Genomic DNA, 26,529 nt, shown 5'->3' with positions numbered 1-26,529 from the left:
TATGTTTCTATAAATATATACGTTTTAATATGTTTTATCATGTTATAATTTAATATCCTAGTAGTATACATTTATAGATGATTTATAATATTATTACTATAATGAATCTTTTTATTAAACGGTTCGGGTACCCTAAACCCGGCATCAAAAACCAAACCCGACCCTAAACCATGACGGGTTTGAAAACAAAAACCAAAACCGTTTCCAAAACCTATAGGATCGATTTTTAGATTTTAAACGGATCGGATACCCTATAAATAATACTCGAATCGATTTTTTTTACCATCCCTAGGATACACCTTTATGAAGCATGTTCTACATCATGTTCATAGGTGGAAACTTGGCAGAAGCCCATCATATTCAAAATGAAGAATGTACCAAAATACTTTGCATTCAGTGCACTCAATAATTACGACGAAATTTTCCACAAAAATTTTCCACAAAAAGTTTCTGCGAAGACTTGACTTAGTGGATGAGCTGTTAAGCAATCACCTAAAGTCATACCAACAATGAAGCACACTTTATTAACTCTATTCTCTCACGTTTTCATGAGACATACAAGTCAACAATCGATCATTTTCTACTAAAACGACACCGGAATGCTTGCTTTCTGGTATCTCAAAGTCACCGTAGCTCAACGAAGTTGGCATTTGAAAATTGATAGCTAGGTTCTTTTCTACTCGAACGTGTGATTGGCTTATGAAGGGAACTTTGATCCCGTTTTCCAGCAGAGTTACTGTGTTTACCAATTTTGTTTGAGTGATGAAAATACGATGGTTTAATTCGAGGAAAACCAAAGACTTAAAGTTCAGTAATAATGCTCGCACTTTTCATTGATTTCATATCAGATTAAATACAACCAAAGAGATGAAATTAGTTGCCTCCATAGATCGTGCATGACCTGTTAAGGGATCAAATCTATAGCATTTTTCCAGGAAGACTTGACTTAGGGTCGTCGCTAAGAAACAAAAGTGACTGGTTGGATAGCAAGTTCAAGTTGTGTGGTTGATAAATGCAGTTGAAGGTGGTGGAGACTTGAGGTAAAGAGTTCCAGATTTCCAACAAAACCAGTAATTTTAGGAGGGACCATGACTCGTATCAATGACGAATCTAGGATCCAAACTCAAGAAATTTTTTTTAGGGTTATTTATATGGTACAAATATCTCTTTTGAGTTATTCAAAAACCCATACACCAAAGGAAAACATAAATACTTTTTGTTTGTACTAACAATCTAAAAAGATCATCAACTCGGCTTAAATCAACGCCACTTATAAAACTTAAGCAAAACCCAATCGGATTGACTTGGAAGAAGAGGAGGAGCAATCTGCGCAATTCCACAAGGCCTAATTTCCATTTATCATTGAGGCGAGAAATCAAAAAGAGAGAGAAGTGATCTACACAAGCTCGGGACAAATCTATATAGAGAATGGACCTAATTATTTTTATTGGGGACCTGATTAATTTTCATTGGAGACTTGATTAATTTGTGTCTTAGTTGGTATCTAAAGAGTAATATAAAAATGAATTTTTTTTTCAAAATTTCACTGGGGGCCGCCCGGGCCCTAAGTGAATACAGTATGGATCCGCCTCTGGCTAACTGAAGAATGTGCCAAAGAAACTTTGCATTCAGTTAATTTCCACAAAAAATGAAGAATGTGCACTCAATTTCCACAAAAAGTTTCCACAAAAACTGCAAAGACTTCACTTAGTGCATGAACTGTTAAGGGAAGGAGTTATCAGTGACCACTTCGGGAAGGAAATTGTTGACAAACTTTTTGATCGGTATGCGAAGACGTTCACAGAGGTTTTCTTGATTCCGGAGTCAACAAGCTACGAGCGTATGGTTCTGATATTTGTACTTGTCAAGCGCAACTGATAATGAATTTGATATATAATATAATCAAACTCCTTTGTGAGATCGAGAATACAGTTTTAAGTGTAACAATATATGTGTCTCTCTTGTTTATGAGCAAATATTTTGTATAGACAGTTTGTCTACAAGTTCTGCAACTAGTTTCTTTTGGTCTAGATCGAAGAAATCTATTTTTTTATGGTAACCGGGAATGCACCAGTCCAACAATGCTCACCGGACAATCATGCCAGCTCTTAAACTCAAGCCGCTAACCTAGCCTGCTCCAAGCTGGCAATAGGAAAGATAGGACCCCATGCGAAGAAAGTCTCTCATGGGCCTTTGGCCCGTGCAAGGAAATAACGACGAAGTTGTTGGGCGTGGTAGTTAAACTTGTGACCTCTCACATTTGCAAGCAATGGCCACAAGCAACTTTACCATCCCAACCAAAACTTATTTTTCCAGGAGAAATCTATCATATGCTACCAGCAACAGGAATTGTAACTTATGAACGCATGAAACACCATTACAACTACTTGAAAATTGGTTGGCTCTTATTTATTTTAGCCTCACATTTCATAGTCTGCTGTCAGCTATCACTCAGATGAAAAGAACCTCCCATATTACAGAAAAAAAAATGAAAAATACCTGGTTGAATTTTAGGAAACGCTTGAGAAGGAACATCACCAGACGGTATGAGATCATAATCACCACCACCCCTTAGGCATAAAAGGGTGTAGGTCTGGACACATTCTCCCGTACTCAACTTTATCATCCTCATGTGGAAAGTGGTACATCGGAAATATGCTCCAGAGACAAACTTCATACTCTGGGAAGTAAGAGGACTTCTAAATGTTTACATTCCATTGGCGCCCATTATCTCTCTTCATATTCTTATCCACCCAAAGGAAAGCAAACAACTGTTTCCATTGGACTAACCAGCACTAATCTTACATCATCTCAAAACTCCTCTGCAAACTTCTGTATCCATAAATCATTGTTTGAGGCCTTCCATTAACAATTGCAAAAAGCCCCACAAGAATACTTCACATCAGTTTACAAATCCCTTTCTTCTCTCTGTTTCATACTCCAATTCATGCATTCTCCATGTGAGCTGCTCCTTTCTCTCTGTTTCATACTCCAATTCATGCATTCACCATGTGAGCTGCTCCACTACTTGCTCTTCTGATCAGCCGTATCTGCCTAATAGAAGCCTTATCAAAAAAAAATGGCGCCGCAGTACTATCCTGGCACATCTGCATTCCAAACGCACCCAGTGCGGGTGCCTTGGGGTCCTAGGCGTACTAATGCTTCCTAATTTGAGAATTGAGGACAATTTATGTTAACTCTGGACAAACACAACTGATCCTCGTAACATCAACCACGGAAAGGAAATTCAAAATCTTGAGCATCAGCTTACTCGGCACCCGGCAGGCAGGCGCATTAAGCATGATGGAAGTACCAAATTACTACATAGACGTATTAAAAATAGCAATGCAAGCCCATCCCTGAAAATCTTCCAAAATTCAAGTACTTGTTTTTCATACCCATCTGGTTTTTTCCGCTGCACTGAATATATATAATCAAAAAAAAATCTATATTCATTCAAACACAGATGATACAATGCACTGCTACCTTCTCCTAAACAACATCCATGATCATTCATTATATGCCCTAATTTCAGGAACTTCAATTCAACATATTCAGTGATGCTACTATTAGACTTTCTTATGCAAAAGTTGAGGCAGAGTGTACCGCTCGAATAGCGGAATTCGAATGTTGCAACTCTTTTGAATCAAACCCAACGAAACCAGCCTCCAAGAAAACTGCGTGTACAGCAATCAACAATGGCTTGTGATTACCATCATCCCCACTTCCCAACTGCTGCCTCAAAACCCTTTGTAGAACACGCTCCTCCTATGGCATCTTCACAAACCCAGCATCGGCAATATCCATTCTCTCTGTATCTGAAATTCTCTCGGTTTTGCCGATCTGGGTATCGACTGGCCTGCACTGTAAGCCTACACAAAAGCTCCCATGAGAGACTTTGTCAACAAACTGGATGCGGCCCATTTATTACATTCAAGTTAAAAGCCCATTATAAGTCGGCCTCTCTAGAGCCCACCAACTCTTCTAAGCCCAAATATAAAAAAACCCACCTCACGCAAAAGAAGGCCCGATTGCTTGTCCAATGAAAATCCTCAAATTCAACTGCAAAACCCTAATTCGTCCCAATCCAACCACATGGTGTTAGGGTTAGCTGTCAAGATTAATATTCCACATCAAATCAAATAAGTATAACTCAATCGAGTGGTATACAAATAAAAGTCTTCCACCTCTCATACAAAAACATGTTTCCTGAACTTATGAACCAATAGCGACGTCATGAAAAACAAGCACGTGTGGGCCCATGGCCTAGAGCTTATAATATTGTTGATGTGGTTGGGCTTGGATTTTCAACATGTTATTATAGCAAAGACTCGATCCATTTGGACATGACCTATACATGTCCATTTGTTAGGTTTGATATAACTCAGCCCACAAGTGCGGAGGAGTGTCAAGACTAATATCTCACATTGAATTGACATAACCAAACCGAGTGGTATATAAGTAAAGGCTTGCACCTCCACACAAGGATCTATTTTGTGGGCTTAAAAACCAATGGCGAAGGTCCAAGAACAAATACGTGTGAGCACATAGCTTAGATCGAGGGGCGGGCATGGATTTCAAACATTAGCGGGGAGGGCTAATTCTTTACAAAGTTGGCATTTGAAAATCTTTCATGGATTCTCCATTTTGTTTTCTTTTTTTGGACCCTCCCGACAGTCCGATTCATTGGAAAATCAAAACAAAATTCCAGTAGATTAGAATTGATGCTGATACATCGTGCATGACCTGTTGAGGGATCAGATCTATTGCATTTCTCCATGAAGACTTGACTTAGTGCTGTCGCTAGCAAACAGAAGTAGGGACTGGTTGGATAGATTAGTACTAACACATGCAACTCTAAACGAGCTACAATTACGAGTACAAATTTTCCACATGCAGAATCAATACTCAACATCAAGTAGTTGTCCCATTGTAATGGAGTGAAATTGATTCTGCACAGTGCGTCTTTGAGTTGATAGCTCCTGAGAAACTTGTTGCATAGAGGGCCGAGATTGCGGATTGGATTATACGCATGAGACTGCTATTTTTGCAACAGTCACCACTCCCTTTCCTGCTCGATTCGTTGGAGATGAAGGACGTTGGTCCAACAGATTCTTCAATAGCAAAAGATGTACTGTTGAAGAAGAAGAAGACGACAACGATGACACAGATGAGATGAGATCCCTTGGATGCTCCCCTAACAGTATTTCCAGTGCCAAAACCCCAAAACTATAAACATCACATTTTTCGGTCACCTTCATTGTGTAAGCAAGTTCTGCAAAGAAAAACATTTACTTGATGTGCCTAGTGTTAGGAATTGACATTCATAAATAAAAGAGAATAGAAGGAAGATTAATGGGAAAAAACAACAGAAACACATGATTTTTATTTGGTTCATGTTATAGTTTGAACGATGCAAACAACATAATTAATGTGCGGAAATTAACTGACACGAGATTTACGTGGTTTGACAATGTGCTTACGTCCACGGAGCTACAAAGATTTCACTACTTTAAAAGAGAAACAAAAAAACAATAGGAATACTCTCTCTATGACTTTGTGGCCATTAACAAGAGTGAGAAAACAATATGAGATTATAAAAAAACATCTATTCTATCCCAGGTGACTTTACGAAACTACGCTCCCAATTACGACAAACTTCCACCAAACAGTTGACCAATCACCCACTATAGGCTATGTCCAAAAGTCATCGCAGTTCTCACTATGTCAAGAAAGTGGCAAAATGGAATTTCAAGTAATTTAGAATAAATAGGCCTTAGGGAAATAGGCACATGCTACAATGCTAAAACTGCTCCTTTACAGTCTTAAAGTAACCAAAAATTTCATAAACCTATCACCTAGCAATCCAACAAAGCTCCTAACAAGCTAAAGTGGAAGAAAAATTAAGATGGAAATTGCCTGGAGCGGTGTACCCTAATGTGCTTGCTAATGAAGTCCAATTGGATGAGTTGGGGTTCAGAATTCTTGCAGTGCCAAAGTCAGAGACATGAGCTTCATACTCTTCATCCAACAGAACGTTTTTGCATGTTATGTCCCTGTGAATTATAGGTGGTGAGCAGTCATGGTGCATATAGGTAATAGCATTGGCCACACCTTTGACAACATTCACTCTCTTAATCCAATTAAATGCCATTGCTTGTTCCTCATTGCAAAGTATCTTTTCCAAGCTCCCTCCAACCAAAAACTCATAAACCAGAAGCGAATGTCGTGGATGTGAGCAGAAACCATAGAACTTGACAATATTCCGATGCCGGATTTCTGTCAAAGCAAGAATTTCGCTTGTAAAAGGTTTTGAATTTGCAACGTCACAGTCTGGTAGTTGGTGAAGTTTCTTCACAGCCACAATCTGTCCAGTTGGTAATACAACTTTCTACACACTTCCATTCCCTCCCACTCCAATGCAATATTTGGAATCAAATCCTTCAGTTGCTTCAATGATGTTCTCATAAACCAACTTTCCATCATAGTTAAATATTGTGAATGGATTCGGATTTGGTCATTCCCTTGATTTATTCTCTTTGTTTCGCCGTCTTTTGCCAAGAGCAAAAAAAGTTGCAAAAATGATTAGCAGTAGCAGAAGAACACATACAATGGGGATTGTGGCTAGGATCACAACTCTTTTGCCTCCCTTCTTTGCTCTACGATGGCTGATCGAAGTAGGACACGCCTTCAAACCAGTAACATTTCCACACAAACCTTTGTTATCTCTAACTGTGTCGAAGGGCGCTCTGCGGAAAGCTTCAATGTCAAGAACAGGACCCTCTAACTGGTTGTAGGATATATCAATGGAAGTCAAGCTTAACAATTTACCAAAACTTGATGGGATGCTACCAGAGAGCTTATTATGTGAGAGATTCAACGTTTCTACGGTTTTCAATTCTCCCAGTCCAGGAGGAATCTCTCCTATCAGCACATTGTGACTGAGATCAAGACTTTGGAGGAAGTGTAATTTGCCAATCTCAGACGGAACTCCTTCCTGGAATCCATTCCAGCTCAAATTCAATTCCAATAACTTCTTGCAGTCTCCTAGTTCTCCTGGAATATAACCATTTAGATTGTTGGCTCCAAGATTGAGATTTGCCAAGTTTGACAGAATGCCAATCTCTACTGGTATATTGCCTGAAAGTTGATTACCACTTAGCTCAAGTTTGAATAATGATGTCAACTTTCTCAATTCCTTCGGAATCTCTCCAACAAGATGGTTTGAGGAGAGATCAAGTAAAGAAAGGTTAGTTGCCTCTCCAAGCTCCGACGGAATTTGACCAGAAATATTATTCCTTGCCATTTTCAAGCTTGTGAGATTGTGACAACGCCCCCATTTCCATGAAACCTCGCCATACAAATTATTGTCACTCAAATCTATGTAGTTTAAGTGAGGATATATGCCAAAACTTTTCGATAGATTTCCGACGAAATGGTTCCTTTCTAGCCTGACTCTAACCAAACTCGTGCAACTTTTCAAGCTTTTCGGGATTGGACCTTGAAAATGATTGTCATTGACGGTAAGTGCCTTAAGTGATCCACTGTGGCATAGGTGTTTTGGTAAATGACCAGTGAAGTTATTTTCGGATAATTGCAAAATTTGCAACCGAATAAGATTATTTATCTCCGTAGGAATGATGCCAGAGAGTTTGTTGTCAGCAATCCCAAGACGAGTTAATTTTCGCAAGTTGCCAATGGAACGAGGAATTGTACCGATAAGATTGTTGATTGACAAATCAAACTCATCAAGTAAATTTAGAGATCTAATTTCATGAGGTATGATTCCAGACAAACCATTGGAGAAAAGGTAGAGAAAGGAAAGGTTTGCCAAGTTTTGTATTGAAGTGGGGAGGGTGCCTGTTAGAGTATTATTTGAAAAGTCTAGTTCTTTGAGAGATGTTAAGAGTCCAATTTCCCGAGGTATGGAACCTGAGAGTTTATTTTCATAAAGATAAAGAAGGGATAGATTACTCAAGTTTCCAATGGAAGCAGGGATAAAACCTGTGAGAATATTTGTATACAAATAAAGCTCAGAAAGATGTCTCAATTTTCCTATTTCTCGAGGTATAGAGCCAGAGAGTTTATTTTCAAAAAGCTGAAGAAAGTATAAATTAGTCAAGTTCCCAATAGAAGCAGGAATTGTACCATTTAGACTGTTACTTGACATGTCAAGGTCACTGAGTGATCTAAGATTCCCAACTTCTGGAGGTATGGAACCTGAAAGTTTATTTTCATAAAGGTAAAGAATTGTCAAGTTCCTCAAGCTCCCTATAGTGGTAGGGATAATGCCAGTTAGAAAATTTGCACCCAGGTTACATACACTAAGACTATTCAGCAAGCCTATCTCAGAAGGAATATTTCCTGAGAGTTTATTGTAGGACAAGTTGAGGGTGGTGAGTTTGGAGAGGCTGCTGATGTTAGAAGGGATTGTTCCGGAAAGCGAATTATTTCCTAGCTGAAGAGCAAGGAGATCAGGCAAGGAAGAGAAGTTGAGACTGTCAAGTGTACCTCTTAGACCATGACTCGAGAGGTTCAAGCTGACGATGCTTCCGGATTTGCTGCAAGTGACTCCTTCCCAATGGCAAGTCCCATTGGCGACGACCCATGAAGGTAGGAGAGATTGGGTGTGTTTGGAGAGGCTGGCTTTCCATTTTAGAAGGGCCTCTGGTTCATTTCTACCAGAAGTGAAAGAATTCGTAGATGGGGTGGAAGCCAAGACTTGGAAGGATGAAAGCAACACAATGGCAAGTAAGAACAAAGCCTGCTGGCATGTTTTGTAGAATGGCTTGCATGGAAGCATCATTGTTGGTAGTAATTGTTACAAGAAATGTAGAGAGATATTGTTTCTATGCATAGATATGTAGGGTCTGGAAGGTAGTTATATATAGTAAAAGGCTTTGGAGACCTCAGTTTTTCTTTGTCTGCATAAGGACCATAGGTTGGACTAACTTAAATAAAAATAGTAATTCAATAAAATCCAACAACATTTTAAAATTAGATTTGAAATCATTGCAAATGCACCACAAAGATATGGTGGAAAATTGATCTTCTTATGTACATTGGTTGGACTAAGTTAAGTGATGTTGGAAGAAACTTCAAAAATGAAGAATGTGCATTCAGTGCACTCAATTACCACAAAAAAAATTTCCACAAAAAATTTCTCCACGAGGACTTGACTTGATTGGATAGCAAGTTGTGTGGTTGATAAATGCGGTTGACTTAGTGCTCTGTCGCTAACAATACACTAGAATTGATGCGGATACATCGTGCATGATGACAAAACTAAGATCTCCCTCCCTCCCTCCCATTTGCAATCTAAGATCTCTCCACGCAACCAGATGGGGTTAGGGTTATGGGTGGTAAAACTATGACCGGTTCTGATGACTGAATTTGTCCAACCTGGATTAAACCAAATTTGGATATAAGTTTCATGTCCGAAATGTAGGTCTAAACAAAAAAAGTTTGTCCGGTTTGAAATCGGGACCGGGTCCTAATATATTGGTTTACTTGTGCAGACTCTAACTCGAATAAATTTATTGCCTGGTTTACTTGTAGGGATTGAAACCAAAATCCAGGCCCAGCTCGTCCAATTGAAAGTTGACTAAGTGGAACTCAAGCATTGCAAGCATCGCGTAGAACTGCCTTTCGTCAAGGACGGTGGCGGTGGGTCCCGGGAAAGTTTCCTAAAACGACATTGCAAAGCTTGCGTTTTGGTATGTCAAAGTCGCCATCTTTGCTTGGTTCACCGTAGCTCAACCCAGTTGGCAACTTGGCATTTGTAAATCTTTCATGGATTCTCCGATTTTGTATTTTGGGGCTTCCCTGCTGCTCCAAGGCATAAAAGGGTGTAGGTCTGGACACATTCTTCAGTAACCAACTTCATAATCTGGGAAGTAAGAGGACCTCTAAATGTTTACATTCCATTGGGCCCCATTATCTAACTTCATAGAGAGGTTTTCTCTGTAACCCTCGTTCATACTAGTGAAACTTTCGTTGGCTTCTCATGAGGATGTAGACAATTTATCGAACCTCGTTAAACTTTTTTCTTCTATGTGATTGTCATTATTCTCTATTTTGTTTCCGCATGATTTGTTACGTTGAATTGAGATAGTATTATTTACGACAGATGAGAACTTATTTAACTCTGACAAACACAACTCATCCTCGTAACATCAACCCCGGGAAGGAATTCAAAATCTTGAGCATTAGTTCACTAAGCCTGGTGGAAGTACCAAACAAGCATTACTACATAGATGATAGATGTATTAACAATGGCAATGCAAGCCCATGCCTGACAATCTTCCAAAATTCAAGTACTTTTTCATACTCATCTGGGTTTTCCTGCTGCAAAAAACTCTATTCATGCAAACACAGATGATACAATGCACTGCTCCCTTTTGCTAAAACAACATTCGTCATATGCCCTAATTGTTGGAACATCAATTCAACATATATTCAGCCATGCTACTATTAGTCTTGTTATGCAAAAGTTGAGGCACAGTGTACCGAAGCGGAATTCCAATGCTGCAAATTTTCTCAATCAAACCCAACGAAACCAGGCTGCAAGAAAACTGAGTGTACAGCAATCAACAATTCCTTGTGATTACTATCATCGCCACTTCCCAACTGCTCCCTCAAAACCTATCCATTTGTTCGGTTTGGCATAACTTAGAGTGTGGAGGAGTTTCAAGACTAATATCCCACATTGAATTGACATAACCCAATCAAGCTGTATATATGTAAATGCTTGCACCTCTCATACGAGGATCTATTTTTTGGGCTTAAGAACCAATTGAGATGGTCCAAAAACAAATGTGTGGGCCTGTAGCCCAGAGGGGATGGCTTGGATTTCCAACATTAGCGGGGAGGGCTAATTCTTCAACCTGAATCTAGGATTGTTAAGAAAATAACTAAATAACTGTAACCGACCGATAGCCAAATCAATTGATCGGTTATCTTTGAACAAAATTTACATATTTATTTAATAGACCGACCAATAACCGACCATTGTTTCGATTAAATTCCTATCAAAAAGTGATAAAAAAAAAATGACCGTAACCGACCATTTATACCCGTATATGAAGAATGGACCTAATTATTTTTTATTGGGGTTCTGATTAATTTTCATTGGAGGCTTGATTAATTTTTGTCTGAACTAGTACCTAAAGAGTAATATAGAAAATATATTTTTTTTTTTTCAAAATTTTACTGTGTGCATATAGTATGGATCCGCCTCTGGCTAGCACTAGTTTCTCCAAAAAAACATTCACAATTTTTTCAAAAAAAGAAATTATAGTGGCATTAAAAGTCATTACAGTGGAGTCACTATATAGTTTTACTACAATAGACCGCGCGGAACCTTGGGAGGGGGAAGTTGAACCCCTAACCTTTGACCAGAGGAGTTTGGTCTGTTGGCACTTGGCACCCTCCCCTCCCCTCACAAATGAGGCATTGAATGAAGATGATGATTACAAGGTTCCATTCCAAAACGTCAGTCTAAATTGTCTTTTTCTTTTCATGATTGAATTGTGTGAGGTGAGGAATTATTATATCATCACATATATATATGGATGTTCTTGGCAAGGGTAACGACTCCGGGCATGGCTAGCTCAAAATATTATTTATCTCATATAAGATGGTTTAGATTAATACTAGCAGAATAATCTATATTTTGCTGTAATCCTACAATTATGAGTGCCAATTGTCAACATGCAGAATCAATACTCAACATCAAGTAGTTGTCCCATTGTAATGGTGTGAAACTGATTCTGCACAGTGCGTCTTTGAGTTGATAGCTCCTGAGAAACTTGTTGCATAGAGGGCCGAGATTGCGGATTGGATTGTAAGCATGAGACTGCTATTTTTGCAACAGTTACCACTTCCTCTCCTGCTCGATTTGTGGGATATGAAGGACGTTGGTCCAACAGATTCTTCAATAGCAAATGATGTACTGTTGAAGTCGAAGAAGACAACAACGATGACACAGATGAGATGAGATCCCCCAGATGCTCCCCTACCAGTATTTCCAACGCCAAAACCCCGAAGCTATAAACATCACATTTTTCGGTCACCTCCATTGTGTAAGCAAGTTCTGCAAAGAAAATCATTTACTTGATGTGCCTAGTGTTAGGAATTGACATTCATAAATAACAGTGAATAGAAGGAAGATTAATGGAAAAAAACAATAGAAACACATGATTCATGTTACAGTTTGAACAATGCAAACAACAGAATTAAGAGTGCGAAAATAAACAGATACGAGATTTACGTGGTTTGGCAATGTGCCTACATTCACGGAACTGCAAAGATTTCACTACTTTAAAAGAGAAACAAAAATAACAATAAGAATACTCTCTCAATGACTTGGTGGCCTTTAACAAGAGTGAGAAAACAACATGAGATTCTAAAAAAACGTCTATTCAAATCTCGAGTGACTTTACGAAATTGTGCTCCCAATTAGGACATACTTCAACCAAACAGTTCACCTACTATAGGCTATGCCCAAAAGTCGCTGCAGTTATCACTATGTCAAGAAAGAAGCATAATCGAATCTAAGGTCATTCAGAATAAATAGGCTTTGGGGAAATTGAAACATGCTACAATGCTGAAACTGCCCCTTTACAGTCTTAATGTAACCAAAAATTTCGTACGATCATGCATGAGAAGGCATCATAAAGTTATCACCTAGCAATACAACATAGCTCCTAACAAGCTAAAGTGGAAGAAAAATTAAGATTGAAATTACCTGGAGCGATGCATCCTAATGTGCCTGCTAATGAAGTCCAATTGGTTGAGTTGGGGTTCAGAATTCTTGCAATGCCAAAGTCAGAGACATGAGCTTCATACTCTTCATCCAACAGAATGTTTTTGCTTGATATGTCCCTATGAATTATAGGAGATGAGCAGTCATGGTGCATATAGGAAATAGCATTGGCCACACCTTTGACAACATTCACTCTCTTACTCCAATCAAATGCCATTGCTTGTTCCTCATCACAAAGTATCTTTTCCAAGCTCCCTCCCTCCAAAAACTCGTAAACCAAAAGCGAATGCCAAGGATGTGAGCAGAAACCATAGAACTTGACAACATTCCGATGTCGGATTTTTGTCAAAGCAAGAATTTCGCTTCTAAAAGCTTTTGAATTTGCAACTTCACAGTCTGGTAGTTGATGTAGTTTCTTCACAGCCACAATCTGTCCCGTTGGTAATACAACTTTGTACACACTTCCATTCCCTCCCACTCCAATGCAATACTTGGAATCAAATCCTTCAGTTGCTTCAATAATGTTCTCATACACCAACTTTCCATCATAGCTCCATATTGTGAATGGATTCGGATTTGGTCCTTCCCTTTGTTTATTCACTTTGTTTTGCCGTCTTTTGGCAAGAGTGAAAAAAGTCGTAAGAATGATTAGCAGCAGCAAAAGAACACATACAATGGGGATTGTGGCTACGATCACAACTCCTTTGCCTCTCTTCTTTCCTCGATGGTGGTTGGTCGAAGTAGGGCAAGCCTTCAAACCAGTAACATTTCCGCACAAACCTTTGTTATCTCTAACTGCGTCAAAGGGCACTTTTTCGTTGAAAGTTCCAATGTCAGGAATAGGACCCACTAATTGGTTGTAGGATATATCAATGGAAGTCAAGCTTAACAAATCACCAAAACTTGATGGGATGCTACCGGAGAGCTTATTATGTGAGAGATTCAACGTTTCTACAGTTTTCAATTCACCCAATCCAGGAGGAATCTCTCCTATTAGCGCATTGTGACTAAGATCAAGGCTTTGAAGGAAGTGTAATTTGCCAATCTCAGACGGAACTCCTTCCAGGAATCCATTCCAACTCAAATTCAATTTCAGTAGCTTCTTGCAATCTCCTAGTTCTCCTGGAATAGAATCATTCAGACTGTTTGCTCCAAGATTGAGATTTGTTAACTTTGACAGGATGCCAATCTCTACTGGAATATTGCCTGAAAGTTGATTACCGCTTAGCTCAAGTTCGAATAAAGATGTCAACTTTCCCAATTCCTTCGGAATCTCTCCAACAAGATGGTTTGAGGAGAGATCAAGTAAAGAAAGGTTAGTTGCCTTTCCAAGCTCCGTTGGAATTCGACCAGAAATATTATTTCTTGCCATTTTCAAGCTTGTGAGATTGTGACAACGCCCCCATTTCCATGAAACCTCGCCATGCAAATTATTGTCACTCAAATCTATGTAGTTTAAGTGAGGATATATGCCAAAACTTTCTGATAGATTTCCGACGAAATGGTTCCTTTCTAGCCTCACTCTAATCAAACTGGTGCAGCTTTTTAAGCTTTTCGGGATTGGACCTTGAAAATGATTGTCATTGACGGCAAGTTTCGTAAGTGATCCACTGTGGCATAGGCGTCTTGGTAAATGACCAGTGAAGTTATTTCCCAATAATACCAAAAACTGCAACCGAGTAAGATTACTTATCTCCGGTGGAATGGTGCCAGAGAGTTTGTTGTAAGCAAGCCCAAGACGAGTTAATTTTCGCAAGTTGCCAATGGACCGAGGAATTGTACCGATAAGATTGTTGATTGACAAATCAAAATCATTGAGTAAATTTAGAGATCCGATTTCATGAGGTATGATTCCTGACAAACCATTGGAGCGAAGCGAGAGAGTGGAAAGGTTTGATAACTTTTGTATTGAACTGGGGATGGTGCCTGTCAGTGTATTATTTGAAAAGGCTAGTTCTTTTAGAGATGTTAAGAGTCCAATTTCTTCTGGTATGGAGCCAAAGAGTTTATTTGCATAAAGGTAAAGAAAGGACAGATTAGTCAAGTTTCCAATGGAAGCAGGGATAAAACCTGTGAGAATGTTTCCATACAATTGGAGCTCAGAAAGATGTCTCAATTTACCTATTTCCCAAGGTATGGAGCCAGAGAGTTTATTTTCACAAATGTAAAGAATGGATAAATTAGTCAAGTTCCCAATAGAAGTAGGAATTGTACCATTTAGACTGTTACTTGACATGTCAAGCTCACTGAGTGATCTAAGATTCCCAATTTCTGAAGGTATAGAACCTGAAAGTTTATTTTCATAAAGGTAAAGAACTGTCAAGTTCCTCAAGCTCCCTATAGTGGCAGGGATAATGCCTGTGAGGTTGTTTTCAAACAAACTAAAACTAGAGAGACTCCTCAGGCTTCCTATTTCTGGAGGAATAGAGCCAGTTAGAAAATTTGAACCCAAGTCACATACACTAAGACTATTCAGCAAGCCTATCTCAGAAGGAATATTTCCTGAGAGTTTATTGTAGGACAAGACGAGGGTGGTGAGTTTGGAGAGGCTGCTGATGTTAGAAGGGATTGTCCCGGAAAGCAAATTATTTCCTAGCTGAAGAGTAAGGATATCAGGCAAGGAAGAGAAGTTGAGACTGTGAAGTGTACCTCTCAAACCATGACCCCAGAGGTCCAAGCTAACGATGCTTCCGGATTTGCTGCAAGTGACTCCTTCCCAATGGCAAGTCCCATTGGAGACGACCCATGAAGGTAGGAGAGATTGGGTGTGTTTGGAGAGGCTGGCTTTCCATTTTAGAAGGGCCTCTGATTCATTTCTAGCTGAAGTGAAAGAAGTTGTAGATGGGGTGGAAGCCAAGACTTGGAAGGATGAAAGCAACACAATGACAAGTAAGAACAAAGCCTGTTGGCATGTTTTGTAGAATGGTTTGCATGGAAGCGTCATTGTTGGTGGCTTCTAATTGTTACAAGAAATGTAGAGCGATATTGTTTCTATGCATGGATATGTATACTCTGGAAGGTATTTATAGTAAAAGCGTTTGGGGACCTCAGTTTTTCTTTGTCTGCATATGGATCATAAGGCGCATATTCTACGCTGAAGAATGTGTCAAAGATATGGTGGAAAATTGATCTTCTTATGTACATAGGTTGGACTAACTTAAGTTTGAGTATTTCTTGTATCCTACTTTATAGGTCCATAGCAAATCCCCTAAAACGACACCGGAATGCTCGCGTTCTGGTATCTCAAAGTCACCATGTTTGCTTGGTTCATCGTAGCTCAACCCAGTTGGCATTTGAAAATTGATAGGTTCCTTTCTACTCGAATGTGTGATTGGCTTATGAAGGGAACTTGGATCCCGTTTTGCAGCAAAGTTCTTGTGTTTACTAATTTTTTTTGAGTGATGAAAATATGATGGTTTAATTCGAGGAAAACCAAACCTCCAAAGACTTGAAGTTCAGTAATAATGCTTCCACTTTTCTTTGATTTCATATCATACGGCCAAAGGGATGAGATTAGTTGCCTCCATACATGACCACTATTCCCTCAAACTAGAAGACTAAGCTGCAACCAATTCTAGACTTGGGCAACTCCTACATAACAACAAGATGACACATATAATTAAATAAGGAAAATTAATTACACTCCACGTACAGCAACCACTCGCTACACAAACTTCTACTAAGGCACGACTGTACCCAACTGCGGTTAAGCACACGTCTGTGCAATATTGTCCCTAACAAAAATCTTTCATGGATTCTCTGATATTTTTTTGGGTTTCCCTACCCCCCAAGGCATAAATTTTACTAGAAAAAACAGGTCCGAAGCAAACTAAGCGACCATCCGAGAGTCCGATTCATTGGAAAATCCAAAATTTTCCCCGTAGACTAGAGAATTGATATGTTGATGTTTATACATCTTGCATGACCTGTTAAGGGATGAAATCAATTGCATTTTTCCATGAAGACTTGACTTAGTGCCGTCGCTAACAAGTAAGAAACAAAAGTGACTGGTTGGATAGCAAGTTCAAGTGGTGTGGTTGATAAATGCCGATGACGGTGGGGGAGACTTGAGGATTAATGACTTGGAAGAAGAGGAGCAATCCGAGCAAGCCCACAAGTAATCCAACTTTTATCATATATAATATTATGAGCATAACCATTGACCACATTAATCATTGAGTTAATATATAATCATAGTTCACACACTCAAGATCATATATTCAAAGTATGATTTAAGATAGAATTTATGCACAAGCAAGTCGGAACATTCAACATGTATTTTGACAAGTAATCATCAAAACATGGTTTTTCACATTTTAAGACATATTCAAGTCAATCATGCTCACACATATTTTGGCACACAATCATCAAAAACACAATGTTGACCTAGACACTAAATCTTGATCCAACATTAGTGTTGTCGCTAACAAACAAAAGTGACTGATTGGATAGCGAAAACGTTAATTTGAATAATTCTATACGACTTGCCCCTAGAAAGATTCAACTTTCTCTTCTCCCTCCCTCCCTCCCATTACGCTAAGCAAGCTAAACGATGTAGGACTCTTAACACCAACCTCCAAGAAAACTGAGTGTACAACAATTAACATTAATGGCTCCTGATTACTATCATCACCACTTCCCAATCTTGGTTTTGCCGATCTGGGTATTACTTGTTAGTTGTTACAGTAAGATGGGTTCTTTGATAATCGAATCACCTATATCAGAAACTGTGCCCTCGTAATCGGTAACTCAAGTCCAAGCCTCCAAGGTTCAAGACGAGATGACTAATTGCCAATTATCTTGTATTGGACTAAAAGCCCATGAGAGACTTTGTCAACAAACTGGATGCGGCCCCATTTATTAAACTCTAGTTAAAGCCCATTATAAGTTAGCCTCTCTAAAGCCCACCAACTCTTCTAAGCCCAAATCTAAAAGACCCATCCCAAGCAAAAAGAGGTCCGATTGCTTGTCCAACGAAAATCCCCAAATTCAATTTCAACACCCTAATTCGTCCAAAGAACAGAACTTTCTCATCTTTTTGATAAACGAGAATGAGAATGACGTTATACAAACTTGTCTTTTGAGCATCTGAAAATGGGTGTAAATTCAAACTGTCAGGCCCGCGGGCACAGAAGTTTCTCGTCTGACGACAGAGTAAGTATGGCCAAATCCTAGTGCGTGGCGACAAGTATTTCTCTCAGTGAGAAACGAACTCAGGATCTCTCGAGTCCACACGATTTAACCGTATAGAGAGTGAATTTTCTCTTTCTCCCTCCCATTTGCAATTTGAAATCTCTCCACACAACCAAATGATGTTAAACAACAAGTCATTGGATGAGATGGTGAACTTAAGCACAGTAATTCTTAAAGCAAGCGGGAGGTCGTGAGTTCAAGTCTCATGGGTCTTTCCATTATTGCAATTTGTGAGATGTGTCATTGTTCATCCCAATGTGTACAAATGTCACCTTGCATTTTCTTGCACTGAGCCCCAACCCAGGTCTCAACTAGTCCATGGGAGTTGTTTGGTCTTTCATAGGGGAAACATATTATAATAAGGAAACACACAGCGGATCAAAAGTTATGGACGGTCAAAGTTGGAAAACTGAAATACTCGAACATATAAAACAAAATACTCGAACAACAAATCTGAAATACTCGAACAAATAATTACAATTACTCTAACATGTAATTCAAAATGACGCCTTTTCAATCTCTTTTCGAATCTCAATTGGGGTAAACCCCAAATTGACTTTTAGGTCTTCAAAATCAGTTCTCGGAAACATATTATAATAAGGAAATACACGAGCGGATCAAAAGTTATGAACGGTCAAAGTTGAAAAACTGAAATACTCGAACATATAAAACAAAATACTCGAACAACAAATCTGAAATACTCGAACAACAAATCTGAAATACTCGAATAGATAATTACAATTACTCGAACAAATAATTACAATTACTCTAACATGTAATTCAAAACAACGCCTTTTCGATCTCTTCCCGAATCTCAACTGGGGTAAACCCCAAATTGACTTTTAGGTCTTCAAAATCAGTACTCGGAAACATATTATGGTAAGGAAACACATGAGCGGATCAAAAGTTACGGGCGGTCAAAGTTGAAAAACTAAAATACTCGAACATATAAAACAAAATACTCGAACAATAAATCTGAAATACTCGAACAATAAAACGAAATACTCGAACAACAAATCTGAAATATTCGAACAGATACAACAAAATACTCGACCAGATAAAACAAAATACTCGAAACAACAAATATGAAATACTGGAACATAGCACACAAAGTACCCTAAACTGCTCGAATGAATACTCGAAACCCTAAGCATTACTAGATTGAAAAATTCATACCCTAACCATTGTAAACTCGAAGCACAAATACAAAATTAAATAAAACATACCCATGAATAACCAGGTGTAGAGGGGTGATCGAATGAGGCAAAAATCGTAGATTAACAGCATCGAATACAATGAAAGAACGAAGGTGAAGAAGAACGAAGACGAAGACGAAGAAGAAGAAGAACGAAGGTGAAAAGTGATGTTTTGGGAAGGGAAAATGGGTTTTGAATGAAACCATGTGGAATAAGGGTATTTGGGACACTTCCTTTCAAAAAAGTGTTAGATTTCATGTTTTTAAAAAAGTGGGTTAGTTTTCAAAATTGGGTTTTAAAAGGGGCTACTTTTCCAAAAAACCCAAACTGGATGCGGCCCATTTATTAAATTCAAGTTAAAAGCCCATTATAAGTCGGCCTCTCTAGAGCCCACTAACTCTTCTAAGCCCAAATATAAAAAAAAAATCCATCTTACGCAAAAAAAAAGGCCGATTGATTGTCCAATGAAAATCCCCAAATTCAACTTCAAAACCCTAATTCGTCCCAATCCAACCACATGGTGTTAGGGTTAGCTGTCAAGACTAATATCCCACATCAAATAAGTATAACTCAATAGAGTCGTATACAAATGAAGGTCTTGTACCTCTCACACAAGAACACGTTTCCTGAACATAAGAACCAATGGCGACATCATGAAAAACAAGCACGTGTGGGACAATGGCCTAGAGCTTATAATATTGTTGATGTGGCTGGGCCTGGATTTCCAACATGTTATTATAGCAAATACTCGATCCATTTGGACATAACCCATACCTGTCCATTTTTTAGGTTTGATATAACTCAGTCCATAAGTACGGAGGAGTGTCAAGACTAATATCCCACATTGAATTGGCATAACCAAACCGAGTGGTATGTAAGTAAAGGCTTGCACCTCCACACAAAGATCTATTTTATGGGCTTAAAAACCAATGGCGAAGGTCCAAGAACAAATACATGATAGCCTTGAGGGGCGGGCTTGGATTTCAAACATTAGCGGGGAGGGCTAATTCTTGGGTTAATTATACTTTTAGTCACCGAAAGATAGGCTTTGTTCATATTTAGTATCAAAAGATTTTTTGTTACAAAGTGGTCACCCATTGTTTCAAAATGAGACTATTAGGGGATTCGGTCAGAATTGGTACAATTTCGGGCAGAGTCTCGACTGAGTGGCAAATAGTCAACATTTGTGCTTATTTGGATGACAACTTGGCACCCAACTCATCAGTTGCTTACGTGGCTGCTAATGTGGCATTTAGGGTTTAATGATTTGTTGCCCATCAATTTAGAGACTGAGATTGAGTGATGACTAATTGGGAGAAGTTTCCGAAAAAATCATATCAAGTTTGAATAGCAGACGAAGACGCAACTTCTAGGAAGATAATAAAAAAGGATGTGAATGCGAGTCCAATGGTGGTCAATGATTGCAGGGAAGCGAAGCAACAACAACTTCTGGGTTGATACCCCTTGAATAATAACCAATAACAAATGAGCCTGAAATAAGTCAAAAATTCATTGATAAAATCAGCTTCGTCTCTTCGGCGACTGCTATCTTTCTACGATTTCTAACCTCGCTTGGTTTCAATGATCCCAGATCTGATTGTTTCTGTCTCTTCGATTTGATTTTGTGTGATAGATTTCATTTGGTATGTGTGTAGGTGTATCCATTGTTTGTGTCTTTTGGTCTTGTAGTAGGTATTTTAGGGTTTTCAGTAACGTTGCAGATTTGCAAATGAGGAGAGAGAAGGGAGAGTTAAGAGAGAGACAGTAAAACTTTAGAAAGATAGATGTAAGATGTAAAGTCAGAAGTCATTTTTTATTAAATATTTTTTATAGAAAAATTTAGGTGGAATTTCCACGTAAGTATTTTTAATTAATAATTATTGAATTAATGCCAGATCAGCAGAAATCTGACCGAAATAGTATGAAATCTGATCGAATCCCTTAAATGTCTCATTTTGAATCGATGAGTGACGATTTTGTAACAAAAAATCTTTCAGTATTAAAAGTGAACGACGCCTATCTTTCGATGACGAAAAGTATAATTAACCCGCTAATTCTTTACAAAGTTGGCATTTGAAAATCTTTCATGGATTCTCCATTTTGTTTTCTTTTTTTGGGACCCTCTGAGAGTCCGATTCATTGGAAATCAAAAAAATTCCCTGTAGACTAGAATTGATGCTGATGCTGATACATCGTGCCTGACCTGTTAAGCGATCAAATCTATTGCATTTCTCCATGAAGACGTGACTTAGTGCTGTCGCTAACAAACAGAAGTAGGACTGATTGGATAGATTATTACTAACACATGCAACTCTAAACGAGCTACAATTACGAGTGCAAATTTTCAACATGCAGAATCAATACTCAACATCAAGTAGCTGTCCCATTGTAATGGAGTGAAATTGATTCTGCACAGTGCGTCTTTGAGTTGATAACTCCTGAGAAACTTGTTGCATAGAGGGCCGAGATTGCGGATTGGATTGTAAGCATGAGACTGCTATTTTTGCAACAGTCACCGCTCCCTTTCCTGCTCGATTCGTTGGAGATGAAGGACGTTTGTCCAACAAATTCTTCAATAGCAAATGATGTACTGTTGAAGACGACAACGATGACACAGATGAGATGAGATCCCCCGGATGCTCCCCTACCAGTATTTCCAATGCCAAAACCCCAAAGCTATAAACATCACATTTTTCGGTCACCTCCATTGTGTAAGCAAGTTCTGCAAAGAAAAACATTTACTTGATGTGCCTAGTGTTAGGAATTGACATTCATAAATAAAAGAGAATAGAAGGAAGATTAATGGGAAAAAACAACAGAAACACATGATTTTTACTTGGTTCATGTTATAGTTTGAACGATGCAAACAACATAATTAATGTGCGGAAATTAACTGACACGAGATATTCGTGGTTTGACAATGTGCCTACGTCCACGGAGCTACAAAGATTTCTCTACTTTAAAAGAGAAACAAAAAAACAATAGGAATACTCTCTCTATGACTTTGTGGCCATTAACAAGAGTGAGAAAACAATATGCGATTCTAAAAAAACATCTATTCATATCCCGGGTGACTTTACAAAACTACGCTCCCAATTACGACAAACTTCAACCAAACAGTTCACCAATCGCCCACTATAGGCTATGTCCAAAAGTCATCACAGTTCTCACTATGTCAAGAAAGTGACACAATGGAATTTCAAGTAATTTAGAATAAATAGGCCTTAGGGGAATAGGCACATCCTACAATGCTAAAACTGCCCCTTTACAGTCTTAAAGTAACCAAAAACTTCATAAACCTATCACCTAGCAATCCAACAAAGCTCCTAACAAGCTAAAATGGAAGAAAAATTAAGATGGAAATTACCTGGAGCGGTGTATCCTAATGTGCCTGCTAATGAAGTCCAATTGGATGAGTTGGGGTTCAGAATTCTTGCAGTGCCAAAGTCAGAGACATGAGCTTCATACTCTTCATCCAACAGAACGTTTTTGCATGTTATGTCCCTGTGAATTATAGGTGGTGAGCAGTCATTGTGCATATAGGAAATAGCATTGGCCACACCTTTGACAACATTCACTCTCTTAATCCAATCAAATGCCATTGCTTGTTCCTCATTGCAAAGTATCTTTTCCAAGCTCCCTCCAACCAAAAACTCGTAAACCAGAAGCGAATGTCGTGGATGTGAGCAGAAACCATAGAACTTGACAATATTCCGATGTCGGATTTCTGTCAAAGCAAGAATTTCGCTTGTAAAAGGTTTTGAATTTACAACTTCACAGTCTGATAGTTGGTGAAGTTTCTTCACAGCCACAATCTGTCCAGTTGATAATATAGCTTTGTACACACTTCCATTCCCTCCCACTCCAATGCAATACTTGGAATCAAATCCTTCAGTTGCTTCAATGATGTTCTCATAAACCAACTTTCCATCATAGTTAAATATTGTGAATGGATTCGGATTTGGCCCTTCCCTTGATTTATTCTCTTTGTTTCGTCGTCTTTTGCCAAGAGCGAAAAAAGTCACAAAAATTATTGGCAGTAGCAGAAGGACACTTACAATGGGGATTGTGGCTAGGATCACAACTCTTTTGCCTCCCTTCTTTGCTCGACGGTGGCTGATCGAAGTAGGACATGCCTTCAAACCAGTAACATTTCCGCACAAACCTTTGTTATCTCTAACTGTGTCGAAGGGCGCTCTGTGGAAAGCTCCAATGTCAAGAACAGGACCCTCTAACTGGTTGTAGGATATATCAATGGAAGTCAAGCTTAACAATTCACCAAAACTTGATGGGATGCTACCAGAGAGCTTATTATGTGAGAGATTCAACGTTTCTACGGTTTTCAATTCTCCCAGTCCAGGAGGAATCTCTCCTATCAGCACATTGTGACTGAGATCAAGACTTTGGAGGAAGTGTAATTTGCCAATCTCAGACGGAACTCCTTCCTGGAATCCATTCCAGCTCAAATTCAATTCGAATAACTTCTTGCAGTCTCCTAGTTCTCCTGGAATAGAACCATTTAGACTGTTGGCTCCAAGATTGAGATTTGCCAAGTTTGACAGAATGCCAATCTCTACTGGTATATTGCCTGAAAGTTGATTACCACTTAGCTCGAGTTTGAATAATGATGTCAACTTTCCCAATTCCTTCGGAATCTCTCCAACAAGATGGTTTGAGGAGAGATCAAGTAAAGAAAGGTTAGTTGCCTCTCCAAGCTCCGACGGAATTTGACCAGAAATATTATTCCTTGCCATTTTCAAGCTTGTGAGATTGTGACAACGCCCCCATTTCCATGAAAGCTCGCCATACAGATTATTGTCACTCAAATCTATGTAGTTTAAGTGAGGATATGTGCCAAAACTTTTCAATAGATTTCCGACAAAATGGTTCCTTTCTAGCCTGACTCTAACCAAACTCGTGCAGCTTTTCAAGCTTTTTGGGATTGGACCTTGAAAATGATTGTCATGGACGGTAAGTGCCTTAAGTGATCCACTGTGGCATAGGTGTTTTGGTAAATGACCAGTTAAGTTATTTTCGAATAATTCCAAAAATTGCAACCGAATAAGATTATTTATCTCCGTTGGAATGATGCCAGAGAGTTTGTTGTCAGCAAGCCCAAGACGAGTTAATTTTCGCAAGTTGCCAATGGAACGAGGAATTGTACCGATAAGATTGTTGATTGACAAATCAAACTCATCGAGTAAATTTAGAGATCTAATTTCATGAGGTATGATTCCAGACAAATCATTGGAGAAAAGGTAGAGAAAGGAAAGGTTTGTCAAGTTTTGTATTGAAGTGGGGAGGGTGCCTGTTAGAGTATTATTTGAAAAGTCTAGTTCTTTGAGAGATGTTAAGAGCCCAATTTCCCGAGGTATGGAACCAGAGAGTTTATTTTCATAAAGATAAAGAAGGGATAGATTACTCAAGTTTCCAATGGAAGCAGGGATAAAACCTGTGAGAATATTTGTATACAAAAAAAGCTCAGAAAGATGTCTCAATTTTCCTATTTCTCGAGGTATAGAGCCAGAGAGTTTATTTTCAACAAGCTGAAGAAAGTATAAATTAGTCAAGTTCCCAATAGAAGTAGGAATTGTACCATTTAGACTGTTACTTGACATGTCAAGGTCATTGAGTGATCTAAGATTCCCAACTTCTGGAGGTATGGAACCTGAAAGTTTATTTTCATAAAGGTAAAGAATTTTCAAGTTCCTCAAGCTCCCTATAGTGGTAGGGATAATGCCTGTGAGGTTGTTTTCACACAAACTAAACGTAGAGAGACTCCTCAGGTTTCCTATTTCTGGAGGAATAGAGCCAGTTAGAAAATTTGCACCCAGGTCACATATACTAAGACTATTCAACAAGCCTATCTCAGAAGGTATATTTCCTGAGAGCTTATTGTAGGACAAGATGAGAGTGGTGAGTTTGGAGAGGCTGCTGATGTTAGAGGGGATTGTTCCGGAAAGCGAATTATCTCCTAGCTGAAGAGTAAGGAGATCAGGTAAGGAAGAGAAGTTGAGACTGTGAAGTGTACCTCTCAAACCATGACCCCAGAGGTCCAAGCTGACGATGCTTCCAGATTTGCTGCAAGTGACTCCTTCCCAATGGCAAGTCCCATTGGAGACGACCCATGAAGGTAGGAGAGATTGGGTGTGTTTGGAGAGGCTGACTTTCCATTTTAGAAGGGCCTCTGATTCATTTCTAGCAGAAGTGAAAGAAGTTGTAGATGGGGTGGAAGCCAAGACTTGGAAGGATGAAAGCAATACAATGGCAAGTGAGAACAAAGCCTGCTGGCATGTTTTGTAGAATGGCTTGCATGGAAGCATCATTGTTGGTGGCTGCAATACTAGTAATTGTTACAAGAAATGTTGAGAGATATTGTTTCTATGCATAGATATGTAGAGTCTGGAAGGTAGTTATACATAATGAAAGGCTTTGGAGACCTCAGTTTTTTTTTTTGTCTGCATATGGACCATAGGTTGGACTAACTTGAGTTAAAGTATTAATTCAATGAAATCCAACAATATTTTGAAATCATTGCAAATGCACCACAAAGATATGGTGGAAAATTGATCTTCTTATGTACATTGGTTGGACTAACTTAAGTGATGTTGGAAGAAACTTCAAAAATGAAGAATGTGCATTCAGTGCACTCAATTACCACAAAAAAAATTTCCACAAAAAAATTCTCCATGAAGACTTGATGACTTAGTGCTGCCACTAACAAACAGAAGTAATGATGGGCAGGGCTAGCTCTTCATCCTGGATCAATTGGTCCAACAAATCGGCATCTCATTCGTCGAAACCCGCATCGCCACTGATCTACCCCTCTTTTTTTTTCTTTCATTCTTTCAATTTCCAAATCAGAGGGAAAGTCTAAAACAGAGCCCCCGGTTACATTTATTTTTTTTTTTGATACTAGGGAGGGGGAATACCCACAAACAAACCAAATGATTAAACCTCTACTTGCAATACCTGCCTAGGCCAAGCAACTCCAATAAAATCCTCCCAAAGCAGACCCTGAATGCCAACAATAGGATGCTGAAGAATCGTTAGCCCATTGCCATGGTTGAGAGACTCAGATGCAAGGAAATCAGCAACCCGGTTCCTTTCTCTATACACGTGAATTGCTTTCACCTCCCAAGCTTGATGAACAAGCTTCCGGCACACACTAATCAAATTGGAAAGAGAGAGCTTTGGAACACTCTGCTTATTTAGCCAATCCGCAACCATATAGGAATCTGTCTCCAAAATAACTTGGCGAAAACCCTCTTCCCAAGCTAGACGAAGCCCATGAATCGCTGCCCAGAGTTCGGCCTCTATCGATCCACAACTGCCAATATTAGCAAAAAAACCTTTTAACCATACACCGCGATA

At 38.9% G+C, this 26,529-nt stretch overlaps 1 protein-coding gene and 1 pseudogene across 1 annotated transcript; both read right to left on the bottom strand.

The window, feature by feature from the left end:
• Positions 1–4,813: 4,813 nt before the first annotated feature.
• LOC119987500 lies at positions 4,814–8,806 on the bottom strand (annotated as a pseudogene).
• Positions 8,807–11,719: 2,913 nt separating this feature from the next.
• On the bottom strand, positions 11,720–15,710 carry LOC119987499 (MDIS1-interacting receptor like kinase 2-like). Its single transcript, XM_038832421.1, has 2 exons — positions 12,749–15,710; positions 11,720–12,094 (listed from the first exon to the last, which is right to left on the bottom strand). The coding sequence occupies exons 1-2, from the start codon at positions 15,708–15,710 to the stop codon at positions 11,721–11,723; spliced, it is 3,336 nt and encodes a 1,111-aa protein (XP_038688349.1). The 3' UTR covers position 11,720.
• Between the last annotated feature and the right edge of the window lie 10,819 nt (positions 15,711–26,529).

Source organism: Tripterygium wilfordii, chromosome 20 (genome assembly GCF_013401445.1).
Source record: "Tripterygium wilfordii isolate XIE 37 chromosome 20, ASM1340144v1, whole genome shotgun sequence".
Taxonomy (NCBI): domain Eukaryota; kingdom Viridiplantae; phylum Streptophyta; class Magnoliopsida; order Celastrales; family Celastraceae; genus Tripterygium; species Tripterygium wilfordii.
This window is presented reverse-complemented; position numbering and strand designations above follow the sequence as displayed.